This window comes from Chionomys nivalis, chromosome 13 (genome assembly GCF_950005125.1).
Source record: "Chionomys nivalis chromosome 13, mChiNiv1.1, whole genome shotgun sequence".
NCBI classification, from domain to species: Eukaryota; Metazoa; Chordata; class Mammalia; order Rodentia; family Cricetidae; genus Chionomys; species Chionomys nivalis.
This window is the reverse complement of record NC_080098.1, coordinates 26,841,754-26,855,707: the sequence shown is the minus strand read 5'-3', so window position 1 is coordinate 26,855,707 and position 13,954 is coordinate 26,841,754. Positions and strand designations below refer to the sequence as shown.

The 13,954-nt window shown below is 42.3% G+C and overlaps 1 protein-coding gene across 1 annotated transcript in view; it reads right to left on the bottom strand.

The window, feature by feature from the left end:
• Window positions 1–9,080, bottom strand: part of Il2ra (interleukin 2 receptor subunit alpha) — a 40,660-nt gene extending 31,580 nt beyond the window's left edge. The window contains exon 1 of the mRNA XM_057787701.1: window positions 8,888–9,080. Within this exon, the coding sequence (XP_057643684.1) occupies window positions 8,888–8,954 (67 nt within the window). The 5' untranslated portion in view covers window positions 8,955–9,080. The remainder of the gene's footprint in view (window positions 1–8,887) is intronic.
• Window positions 9,081–13,954: the final 4,874 nt, after the last annotated feature.

The following is a 13,954-nucleotide window of genomic DNA, read 5'->3' as shown; positions in this document are numbered from 1 at the left end:
GTTACATCAGCTGCTGGTTTCACTGATTGAAGACAAAGTTTGTCAGTATAAAGTGGAGATAGTAAGAACTACTTAGTTTTTTTTTTTTTTTTTTTTTTGAGAGCCAGAGGCTCACTGTATAGCCTTGACTGGCTTGGAACTCTCTATAATAGCGGTTCTCAGCCTGTGGATTGTGGGTTAACTAATACATTACAATACATGACAGGAGCAAAATTACCATTATAAAGTAGCAACGAAAATAATTTCATGGTTGGGTCACCACACCATGAGGAACGTATTAAAAGGTCGCAGCATTAGGAAGGTTGAGAACCATTGCTCTATGAAGAAGAGATCCATAGAGATCTGCTGCCTTGGTTTCCCAAGTGCTGGTCTTTTTTTTTTTTTTTTTGGTTTTTCGAGACAGGGTTTCTCTGTGGCTTTGGAGCCTGTCCTGGAACTAGCTCTGTAGACCAGGCTGGTCTCGAACTCACAGAGATCCGCCTGCCTCTGCCTCCCGAGTGCTGAGATTAAAGGCGTGCGCCACCATCGCCCAGCTCCAAGTGCTGGTCTTAAAGGCATAAACCACAATGCCTGGCAGAAATATCTTATTTTGAAAATTGACCCAAGAGATATTGATTTAACAAAATACCTGAAAAGCTACACATAGACAGTAAACATAAGCTCTTGTTGTTATCATCACTGTTTAAAATGCTTCTGGAGCTGGAGAGATGGTTCAGTAGTTAAGAGCACTTGTTTCTCTTGCAGAGGACCTGGGTTCAACTCCCAGCACCCACATCATGGCACACAATGTTTCATAATTCCAGTTTCAGGGGATCCAATCAATGCCTAATTCTGCCTCCTTGGGCACCAAGCATATCCATGGAGCATACACACACACACACACACACACACACACACACACACACTTAAACACAGAAAATAAAATAAAATCTTTAAAATTTTTAAAGAAAAAATAAAATGCTGCTTCTTCGGTGAAATCACTTACTGTCCAGGCATGTGAATCTAAGCCTCCTGCATGCAGGGTGTCTGCTACTGCCTTGAGAGTGGCTGACTGAAGCCTAGATGAAGTAGGGTATCAGGTTAGAAGCCCTGGCGTTGACCATATCCAGGGATGTCATGTGATACTGGCAAAGCTAGTCAGTAATCCATCATGTAGAAGAAATCTACTAGAGACAAGTAACACCTGTAGGTACGGAAGGATTAAAGTAGGATGAGGGACACGCAAAGTCTTGTCTGAGCAGAGGCAATAATAATAATAATAATAAAAATTATTATTATTATTATTATTATTGCACACACCCATGAGGGCACAGCTGTCATGTGTGTGCATGTGGAAGCCTGAGATCAACCTCAGTGTTATTCCTCAGAAGTCACGCACCTTTCCCTTTGAGACATTGTTTTCCACCAGCCTGCCAATTTGGCTGGTAGACCAGTGAGCCCCAGGGATTTGCTTTGCTTTCTCAGCACTGGGATTGCAAACACACATCACCATGTTCAGCTTTTTTATGTGGGGAAAGTATTAATTTTATCAGAGAACCACTATGCACCTGGACCTCATTTTCTTCAGACACACATTTGTAAGCATGTATATGTAGTATATATGACAGATATAGTTTATCGGTTTGGTTGTTCTGTTCAGTTCCTCGGTCTTTAGTTTGCCATGCATGGATAGCGGTCCATGTATACAGGAAAACCGTATCAATACTGTCTTCTAACATCTATTTATTCTTAAGCACTTTTCTGAGCTAGGTTCTCCAAAGCCCTTCTCAGAGATCTTCCATAGTTAACCAGGCAGCACTCTGCTCTCTCTATTCTGACCACGCACAATATTCAAAGGCTGTGCTATACAGATCTTGCAACCTTTGATCAACATTTGATCTTCTTTGGAGTTGCTTCCCGTTTCAGTCTCGAGTTCTGTGGGTAGGCAGTGTGCATGCCTCCTGTTACCTGATAGCCTGCTGCTCACAACAGGGCCCAGGCACTGACAACACAGGCATCATGTTAGAGCCTGTTTGAGCTAGAATTTCAAGCAACCAAATCCCAATCCAAACAGAGTGCTTTAGGACAATATCTCCAGGAGTCCTGTAAAGTGTGGGAAGTTCTTCTCTAGTCTCAATGAACAAAAGTGAAATCACGAAATCAGACCAACATGGCAATCATTTATGTTTCCCCTTCTCCTTCTCCCACTTCCCCCTTCCTTCTCTTCTTGTGGTTTGTTCCTTTTAAAACAGTCTCACTGTGGGGCTTTGGTCTCACTCTCACAATCCTCCTGCCCCAGTCTCCAAGTGCAGGATTATAGGTGTACACACCATGCCTGGCTGGGCCATTATTCTCCTTCTCTCAAGTGTTAGTTGGGTATCAATCCTCACTGCGTCTTCATTGTTTGAAGACATAACAAACAATGTCATGGGCATGTCTGGATTTTCTCCCTAGAGAGTCTGGCTTCACTGGTCTTAAGAAGTCTCAGTCATCACTTTCACAAGCACCCCAGATGCACACTCTAGTGTGCAGCTGGTATTGGACAACACTGTTCCTCAGCCAGTCCCCAGTGAGACCTGTGTTCTCTTATTGATGAAGGCAAATCCCAAGATGACCATAAAATCAAATAGCCAAAAACTATCTGAACAACTGTTGGGGGAGGATGCTTGCTTGTTCCCGGATTTCCAGGACCAAAATAATCACACAGAAATCTGTATTAATTGCAATGCTGTTTTGCCAATAGCTTAAGCATATGTCTGGCTAACTCTTATATCTTAAATTGACCCATTTCTATTAATGTATCACCATGAGGCTGTGGCTTACCAGCAAGGTTCCGGTGGGTGCCGGTGGAGGTGTCTGTCTCCTGTGGGCGGCTACAAGGTTCTCACTGACTCTGCCTAATCTCTCTCTATATATTTCTTTCAGTCTGGCTATATTCTATTAAGCCATTGGCCGAAAGCAGCTTCTTTATTAACCAATGATAATAAACCATATTCACAGCATACATCACCTCCCCTTTTCTGTCTAAATAAAAAGAAAGGTTTTAACTTTAGCATAGTAAAATTACATATAACAGAACAGGTATCAAGCAAGAATTACAGTTACAATATTTATATCTACTTCAGCCTCCCCCAACAAAACAACATTAAAGTAGAAAATATCTAAAATTCCAGGGATGGCTTAACTATTGCTTTCCCTGCAGATGGTTGCCTTCCTTGAAAACATGGTGGGGAACTGGTATGGAATGGAATGTTGACCCACTGCTGATGCTGACTCTCCCTTGGCAGTCTTCAAAATAGGAGCCACTCAGCAGACATTTAATCTGCCCTGTGGAAGAACAAGGGCTGTACCTCTGTACCTTTTCTCATCTCTATAATCCTAATACATGAATGATGGCTGGATGAAGGAAGGGATATCACTTCTGAGAATCAGGATAAAGATGTACAGGAAATATTGGGCCAATGTTCAAGAGACCTGGGTTCTAGTCCAGCCTTTATTTAAAACCCATTTAGAGATGAAGGGTTTATAACATTTTTAAAGAATTATTTTTTATTTATGTGTGTGTCTATAAGTACATGCAGGTCAGAAGAGGTCACTGGATCCAAACAGGCAGTTGGGAGACTCCCAGCATGGGAACTAGGAGCCTAACTCATCAAAAGTAGCATGTGCTCCTAACTCCCAAGGCATCTCAGCCTTGGGGCTTATAACGTTTTTGAAGTAATGTACTGAATGAAGATGTCCTTTTTTCTCATAGGGGATGGCTCAGAAAGAGAAGAGAGATAGCTCCACACTCCTTTTAAGAAACAAGGGCATCACTTGAGGGAATAAATTCCCTTGGAAAGCAAATAAGCCTAAGAAGACTTCATCAAAACACAGTGATGTTTTTACCCTACACCCACAGCTTGAGCAACGCGGAAACTGTAATCATGCTGCAATGAGAGTGGGAAATAACCTGCATCTGAGCTATAGACTCTGGTCTGTTGATGCTGGGTGACCTTTCAATCCGTATCCTACTGGGCTTGTCTTTGGTTGGGAACTTCTCTGATTTCCAGCAGTACCCTAGAATAAAAATGTTTTCTGTGGAGAATGTTTTTATTTCCAGAATTCTGGACATAGAATGTTGGAGCTGGAAGGGAATTTCAAGAGTTCTCTATCAACCTTCTCCTGCAGAGAGAAATTTCCTGAAAGCTGTGGCTTCCTAGATCTTGCTTTTAGTTCTCCTAACATCATTAGGTGTTTGCTCCAAACTCCACTTCTTTAAAAGTTCACTTGTCTCCTAATTCTCTTCCTCACTGACCACTGCTGGTATGCTCTTTCTTTTTCTTTCTTTCTTTCTTTCTTTCTTTCTTTCTTTCTTTCTTTCTTTCTTTCTTTCTTTCCCTTCCTCCCTCCCTCCCTCCCTCCTTCCTTCCTTATTTCCTTTCTTTCTTTCTTTCTTTCTTTCTTTCTTTCTTTCTTTCTTTCTTTCTTTCTTTCTTTCTTCCTTCCTTCCTTCCTTCCTTCCTTCCTTTCTTTCTTTCTTTCTTTGGGGAGGGGGGAGGCAGGTTTCAATACAGGGTTTTTCTGTAGCTTTGGAGCCTGTCCTGGAACTAATTCTGTAGACCAGGCTGACCGCAAACTCACAGAAACTCGCCTGCCTCTGACTCCCGAGTGCTGTGATTAAAGGTGTGCACCACCACCGCCTGATTAGTATGCTCTATTTCTTAAGGAAACTCATACTTTATTTGTGAAATTTATGTACATTACCAGACATTATGGAAAATGGGGTGTTAACCTAGTGTGTGGAGGTACAGTCTACCTTCATGGCATTCATTGCTAGCACAGGAATGATTTCCACAAGAAATTACACAAAAGTATTTAGAACTCTCAAAGTTTTTGAGTGTGTGTGTGTGTGTGCTTGTGTGTATGTGTGCACACATCTCCGGGGCTGGGGAGATGGCTCAGTTCGTTAAGTGCTTGCGGCATAGGTATGATCCCTAGTGCCCAGAGAAAAGCTGAGTATGGGTGCTGGAAAGATGGCTCAGCACTTAAGGGCACTTATTGATCCTGCAGAGGATCCAGGTTCGCTTCCCAGCACCACCTGGTAACTTATAACCATCTGTAATTCCAGTCTCAGAGAATCCAATGCCCTCTTTTGACCTCTGAGGGTACTAGGTAGTTGTGTGGTGCACATATAAACATGCAGACAAAGCACTCGTGCACCTAAAATAAAATACTATAAAAAAAATGAAGAAAAGAAAAGCAGGATGTGGCAGTCATACCTTTAATGCCAGTCCTGGGAAAGAAGAAATGGGCAGATTCCTGAAATTCTCTGCCCAGGCATCCTCGCCCAACCATGTAGCCCCAGGCAAGCAGAAAACAAACAAACAAAAACCCATCTCCAGACAACAGCAATAAAAACTCCCAAACGATAACAAAGCAAACTCATGTGAATGGCGCATGAAGATTAATATCAAAGCTGACCCCCCACCATTCATAAGCATACATTTCCACATGAACACAAAAATCCTGAGAGTCCTTGTCTTTGGGGGGAATGGAGTGGTGGAACTGTAGAACACATAAGCTGTTCTCTCAAGCACGGCCAGTTGATACATAAGTGGATGGAATCAATTACGGGTTTTTTTTTTTTTTCAGTTCTCAAAGCTAAATGGAGCATAAGCCTGGATTATATACCTATCTGTCTCTTTAAGACACTTTAAAAAAAAAGTCATGACTCTTTCATTAAGCATTGCCAATGCTTGGCAAAGGCCCATCTCTCCAGGGTCTGTTCTGAAGATGAACACAGCAACGGTGGCTCTAAAGTGTGGAGACACTGAGCGATCACGTGCGAAGCATGGGGCATAAGAGCAAGAGTAAAGATGGGGAATTCTGGGGTAGGCAGCAGCCTTTACCAGAAGGGATAATTAGACAAGCGTGTCACCTTAATGGGTTCCACACCTTTTGTCTTCTGACTCTACAGGGATGAAGATTTGGTTACAGAATTCCTAGAATGAAAGATGATCAGAGGGTATCTCAGAATTTCCACAATTCTGAGAAAGGTGCCTGTAGTCACCCGCTGTGTTGGCAATATCAGGGAGAATTCTCTTTTTAACCACATCCCAACGCCCAGTGATATAGAGACTAAGAACACCCAGGTTGACTAACACATCCCTTGTGCCGCATCACACTTTTAAATGGTGGCTTTGGAAATTTTCAGAATGAAAATCTGCTTTATGAATTAGCTAGAAATTGCATATCTGTTGGCAGTCTGTTTTATTTCATTAAAGACCTCTCTCTCGCCCCCGAGGAATAGAAGGACTTGTTTATTTTTCTAAACATTTTCAATTTAAGATCTCTTTATTTTGTATCTTTAGGTGTTTGGCCTGTGTATGTGTCTGTGCACATGTGCATGCAGTGCCTATGGAGTCCAGAAGAAGCTGTCAGGTCCCCTGGAACTGGGAGTGAGTTACAGATGGCTGTGAGCCACCATATTGGGTCCTGGGTTCTCCATAAGAGCAACTAGCGCGCTAAACCAGGGAGTCATCTCTCCAGCCCCATGAACTGTTTAAACAGGAGGCTTCCTGGAGGAAAAAGAAATCTGAAATGAGATTACCTCTTGCCCTGGGGTAGTGTCTGAGACACTTTCGACCTCAGTACTCCAGTCCATTTCATCATCTTTCCCACTGGGAACCAATTTTCCTCTCGACGTAGCTCCTTCCCCTGTTCCCCCTCCACTCTCAGCACTGGTCCTGTTTTCAACAGGAAGGACAAGCTGAGTTTGAACCTTGCAACCATGATGATCTGAGTTTGGGGTTATTCTGCAGATTCATGCCATCCACACTGCCAAGTGGTTATAAGTTGCAATAAAATGTATACATCTGGTTCATCCAATGGGCTCTATACGTGGTATTCCCTAACATTTTCAAGTAGTTTTTCGTTGCCTGCCAAATACAGCTACAATATTTTGAGCTGTGGGCTCAAAATGCAGCTCAGTGGTAGAGAACTTGTCTAGCACATACAAAGCCTTTCTTCTCAACCCAACAATACCGGAAAAGAACTTCCTGACCAGGGATTTAATTCCTTTGGCCTAGTTCCTATCTTTCTGTACTTTACCCCATATCCCCATATTCCTGCCCAGGATAGAGACTACATGGGACTGCTTATTAATTCCCCATGCACCTCTGTGTCGTATGTCCCCGTGCACCTCTGTGTCTTGTGTCCCACGTGTCTTCTCATCCTAAATCTTCCCTTACAGAAATTTACCAGTCTCCAGGGCTCAGCTGACATGCTACCTTCACGAAGGCTTCTCTGGCAGCTCCACACTCCACAGCTCTAAACACACTTGAAGCTATATTACTTCATTTCTCCATACATGTATGCATAAGAAGTGTATGGGCAGGTATTTTGCAAAACCAAGCAAATGAAGGCCTCGGAATGATAACCCAAAAAGACCATTCCGAGCCCTTTATAAGTCAAGCGTGGATCATAATAACACAAGTTACTTGAAATGATTTCCTCAAAGACAGAACACACTTGATTGTAAAGACTTGGTTGCTTTGACTTGGACTGACCTGGCAAAGACGGTGCTGAGGGAAAGATGCTGTTGAGCAAGAAATCACATTAAAAGCTTCCTAAAATCATGGGAACCTTAACTCCAAAGTCACAATGCTCCTACACCAGGTCACTGTGTGGCCCAACATAATGTGGTCACTTGCCCCCAAATCAGCGACCAGATTCAATGTAAATGTCTTAAGCTTTCTAGTCTCAACATATTTTATGCGTTATCAAAGAATAAATTTCTAGAAATTAAGAATATGAAATCATAGGCTCTCAAAAATACATATTTTCATCCTGGTATGGTGGTATGTACAGAAGCAGGTAGATCTTTATGAGTTTGAGCCAATCTAGTCTATATGGCAAGTTCCAGACAATCCAAGACTACATAGTGAGACACTCCCATTTCTCTCGATATATTTCCCCCAAACCTTACTTCTCTTTCTGGGTTAACAAGAAAAAAGCAGCATTAGAAAATCCACCCTCAATTAAGAGGAGTTATTTGATACCCAAGTTGGTGATTTTTATTTCTGAAAATAATACCTGAGAAAATCCATGATGATGGAATTCACTATTAACATATGTGTCCATGTGTACATATACAGAAGCTACACACAGAGGTGAGAAAAGCTGTGTTCTGAAAATGAGTAAATTTATGTTTTCTGAATTTGCTATAAAATCACACTCGCAAGGATCTCCCCAAGACAGCAAAACCAAAGCATCCCTGGGAATGAAACATTTCTGAAGTCCTAAATGGTCTGCTTCATAGAGTTACTCATACTTTAGGCATGTTAAATATGACTTTGAGAGGTCTCTAGTAGCTTTTTAGAATTACCATACAGTTGTGTTTAGGGGTGTAGAGAACAAATAACAGAAAATGTATCAGGTGGGCATGGTGTCCCAGGCCTGTAATCCCAGCACGTGGGAGACTAAGAAAGGGGATCTCCAATCTAAAACCAGTCTAGGCTTTATAGTGAGTTCCAGTCTAACCTGGGCTACATGACTACTTGAAGGCAAGCAAATACCAGATAGGTGGAGCACATTTATCAAGAGTTCAATGTCATACTTGTTTCTATATAGTGACGTTTGAGGCCAGCCTGGGCTACATGAGAATCTGTCTCAAAACAAACAAGCAAACAAAACCTATAAAGGACTATGAGTGATGGAATCCTTCATGCCATTCTGAGCAAAGTGTATAGATTAGGGGCCACTGCGGCACAAAGTGAGGTTCTGGTGGGCCACATTCAACAGGTAGAAACACTTCTCACAGTTTCCTACCTAAGTGCTCCCTCTGGTTCTGCAGCTGCACAGTGTTGGGCTTCCCAAGAGTCCATTAGCCTTCCCAAGATTCCCAGGGCAGCTTCTGGCCTCTTACCTGTAAGACAACTGGGTACTGTGATGAATGAGAGTACTCCCAGCATCAGCAAACGTGATTCCATCATCCTGGCTCGTGGAATCAGGACGGAGCAGGGAACTTGATGAAATGCTCTTCAGTATGGTGGGTCAGCCTCCTTCCTGCATCCTACTGGGAGGATGCCAGGACAAGGGCTGTATCCTCTCGGGCTGTCATCTTGGCTTCTTATAAAATGTCAATGACAGTCAGGAGTTGTTCTATTTAAGCATTAGCTGATCATCTCAGCAGGAAGTTGTGCCTACTCTCTTCTGTGATCTCATATAGGAAGTGTTTTTTTTGATGACAATATAGTTTGCGGTAATTTCTCTAACCAGTTTTTTTTTTTTTTTTATCAAACTCTATTACTGGGAGGTGTGGGCTGTGTTTGGTGAGAAGGATCAGGCTCCACTTATGAATCCTTTCTTGTGCTTCACCCATAAAAGGAAAAGGGAGATTCCCCTGCCGTTGCAGAGGGGTGAGCAAGCACTTCTTGGCAGTGGTCTCAGTTGAGGTTTTGTAAACTGAGTCCCCTGGCCAGGGGGAGTCCCAGAGGACTCAACAGAGGCTGTGGAGAGAGGAGAAGCAAGGTCATGCAAGGGCATGGACAGGCAGGATAGATGTTTTATCTAAATTGGCCTGACTCTGGAGCTCTCTTAAAAGTCTAACTGGGTTCCAGGCTGTGCCATGTACTTAGAGGATGATGACAAACAAACCTGTTCAGTTCATGCATAAGGTTTTTGAATAATTTGGATGCATGGCTTATTGCACCATGGGTGTAGGATACACAAATCCAGAAGACGGTCTGGTGCCCAGATGAATTTGCATTCTTGTTTTTATTTTATTTTATATTTTTTTTAATAAAAATTTCCACCTCCTCCCCTCCTCCCACTTCCCTCTCCTCCCCACTTCCCCTCCCTCTCCAGGCCAAAGAGCAGTCAGGGTTCCCTACCCTATGGGAAGTCCCAATCATACTACAAAAGCATTTGCTCAACTATGTTCATAGCAGCACTATTTGTAATAGCCAGAACCTGGAAACAACCTAGGTACCCCTCAATGGAAGAATGGATAAAGAATGTGTGGCACATATACACTTTAGAGTTCTACTCAGTGGTAAAAAACAATGACATCTTGAATTTTGCATGCAAATGGATGGAAATAGAAAACGCTTTACTGAGTGAGATAACCCAGACCCAAAAAGAGGAATATGGTATGTACTCAGTCATTAGTGGATTCTAGCCATAAATAAAGGACATTGAGCCTATTATTCGTGATCCTAGAGAAGCTAAATAAGAAAGTGAACCCAAAGAATTTGCACTCTTGAGTATGACTTCTCCCAGGAAACCTTTCAAAACTCTTTGTATTCTCTCACAGTGTCAACACGCTGTCTTAGCCACCATTTATATGCCTTTTAACGTCTAGCTTAGCTGCTGTTCATCGTGTTTTGTGAATAAGATCTAGCGAAATCTTGATCTTCTCCCTTGAGAGAAACACACACCAGCATATAAGCAGTAAATCTATAGACATTTCCAGGAGCATCACAGGCACTTTGAGCTCTAAGAGTCTGGGGATCTTGGGTTAAAGGTGCCACGCTGTGGGCTTCTGGAGACAGACTATATCCAATGTATTTTTGACATCACCACTGGAATAGTACATAACACATATGGGTGGGTGTTCAACCGTGATGCATGAGGACACATGTGAACATGACTATATAACACGCATACATTTTAAGTCATTTCAGACAAGTTCTTGTAAGCACTTGCCAAAGGTTTGTTTCAAACTTGCTGGAAATAGGTAGTTTCCACTAAATCCGTTTCAAATATTTCTTCCTTGGCAAAGAACTGTAAGGAAGAAAAGGTAGTCTAGATGACCCCAATAGATTAGCTTAAACACTTGATTAAAGGTCACTCTGTTCCTTCAGGACAGGTGATTGGTCAACTGTATAAAGATGAGTCTCGGCATATCAGGAAGTTGTTCAACTCTATTATCAGAAGGGTTTGGTATTTCTCAGAAGAAACTGCTCATCATATCAGGCACCAAACATCTGACCCAGATTGTCTCAGTTTAGGAGGTGAGGCTTTGCTCTTTCTAACAGCACAAGGTGGCAGTTGGCTAGTGATCAGGGCGCAGAAGAGCAGGGCAAACTTAGCAAGGGAAAAGTAATAGGTGGATATGTTCAGGAAAGACCCAAAGGTTGTCCTTGAACGGTGAAGGTAATCTTCATGTGTGGATCCTGTGGCGCATGTCAGTTGTTAACCAGAAGTACAGTTAAGTTGGTGGCTAGAAGAAGGTGAAGGCAGAAACGTCAGTTAAATTAATGGTGAAGAGGATTTTGAAGAATAGAATAAGATGATTGGTTCTGAGCCACTGGACATGTCCAAGCAGGGTGGAGCATGAGTTCATCATCCTGGTTAATTTTAGGTCAATTTCACACCAGCTAGAGTTATCTGAAAGGAAGGAATCTCATCTTGGACAATGCCTCCATGAGATGTGGCTGTAGGGCATTTTCTTCATTAATGATTGATGAGAAAGGGTCCAGCCTATTGTGGGTAGAGCTTTCTTTAGGTTTGGTGGTCCTGAGTGCTAATAAAAAAGCATACCAAGATGGCCACGATGAACAAGCCAGGAAGCATCCGCCTATGGCCTCTGCAACAACTCCAGGTTCCTACCCTGCTTGAGTTTCTGTCCTCATTGCTTTTCATGATGAACTGTTATATGGAACTTTAGGCGAAATAAACCCTCTCTTTAGGTGGGGTTGCTTTTGGCCATGGTGTTTCATCACAGCAATAGTGACCCTAAGACACCCAGGAATGCCAAAATGGATATGGTATGCAGGGAAGAGTTCAATTTGAAGGGAAATGGAGACTGAGAGATGTTAAAATACTCTCTAGGCATGGAATAATGGAGACCTAAATTTGTTTATTATAAATCCAAATAACATGGAAGCTTGCTGGCAGAGTTTTTGTGCAGGGGAACATGAAGTTTTTAATATCTGAATATGGGAGGTAGAAAGCAGAAATTGTGGGCTTTTAGGGAGGAAAATTTTACTGGTTTGAGTTAACCGCATGAATGGGTTGAGTCCAGGTGCTTGAGGCTAGCATTACGCACGCAGTAGAAAGATGGTTTCACTCACAGAGAGGAGCTAACGCTCTGCTTGGGCAGGTCTTTCGCTCACACCGTATAGGACAGTCTTTGAAGGTGTTCTGTTCACTGTCTACACTAACATGTGATTCCCAGTCTCCCCTACCCTCACCTCACTAACTTTTCCCATAGAGTTTTTGCTGATCAGAGTCAAGGCTGGAGAGGAAGATGGAAGGAACTGGGGGAGAAAGGTGAAGACAAGTATAGTCCCCTCTCACTTCCCCTCCCTGGCCTCCTGCTTTGTCACCATAATTTCAGAAAAGCCACCAGCCCCAGAGGGCCTGTGTTTGGTCATTCTTTTCTATTGAGGTGGTTTTATCCTGCACACGAAAGGTTACTAAGATGAGAACTGTATTGCATTATTTTTTCTTTACATATGAAGCATTTTTTAATACTTCCACTAATACTTTTTGAGTCAGGGTCTCTGTATGAAGTCCTGGTTGTCCTGGAACTTCTTATATAGATCAGACTGGCCTTGAATGCACAGAAAGCCACTGTCTGCTCCTGAGTGCTGGGACTAAAGGCCTGCACCGCCATGTCCAGCTTCCATTTCCATTCATTTTCTGTAGTCAGTGTAAAATAGTCACAAGAACGGTTTGGACACAAGTATTTTGTAGAAGTAGTCATCTTTGCTTTCTGGTTTGCTTTTTCTTAATCCTATTGCCAGGTTTTATCTGTTATTCTCTAGGTTAACTTTGCCCTTATTTTCTTTGGTTCTGGAAAGTCTAATACCCTACTATTAAAAATTACTCTAATGGATAATTTATATCAATAAAGCAAAATTCTAATGAATAAAAAAATTACTCTAATGTTTTTCTTTAACATTTTCAAAAAGTTAGGATTTTTGCTTTCTGCTTTGTGGCTGGATATGGAACCAAGGGCCTCACATGTGTTAAGTACATATCCATCGGTGTTAGGCACATGTCCCATACTGAGCTGTGCACGTCCAGATTCAAAGCCGTCTTGGTCTAAAAACTGAAAGACGATGTCTATACTTACTTACAAGGTGCAGTGTTACACTTCAGTACATACATGCAGTGTGTAATAATGTAGTCTGGTGACGGTATTTCCATCTCCTTGGATTCTTCGTTCCTATGTGTTGGAAACATTCAGGTTCTGCTCTCATAAGCTGCTGTAGATTACAGTTACCCTACCAGGCTACAGAACATTAGGACTTCTTCCTTCCCCCTAACTACCTTTCAGAAGCATCTGCTAAGGGGCTGGAGAGATGGCTCAGGATTTAGAGCACTAGCCACTCTTCTTAAGGACACGGGTTCAGTTCCCAACACCTCTATGGCAGCTTACAACTGTAACTCCAGCTCTAGGGCATCTGACTCTCTTCTCTGACTTCCAAGGCTACTGAACACACATGGTACATTTACATACACAAACCAAAAGACTAATACATACCAAAAAATAAAAGTGAATAATTTTTTTAAAAAGACGTCAGTTGAATGATTTTATCATTGTTTTCAGTTGTTAAGACATGGTTAAGGATGGGGCATAGTTTAGTGACAGAGTACTTGCTTAGCGTGTTTGAGGCTGTGATCCCCACCATCACCCTGTCTCTGTCTCTCTGACGTGTTTAATGTGGTAGGCAAGATTTCACAAAATAGGGACATAAAGAGCAAGAAAATTTATAATATAGAAAAGGCAAACCCTGTCTCAAAAAACAAAACAAAAAAAAAGGAGATTCAAGAAAAGGCGATGAAGGGCTGAGAGATGGCTTAATGGATAAAACACCTACCACACAGGAGCGAGAACTGGAGTTCAGATCTCTAAAACCCAGACAAAAGCCAGGAAGGCATGATGGCTGCTTCTAACTCCAACACTTGTGGGGTGGTAGTGGGATCCCCAGAACAAGCTGGTGAGCTAGACTCTCTGAATCAGGGGAGCACTGGGTTCAGC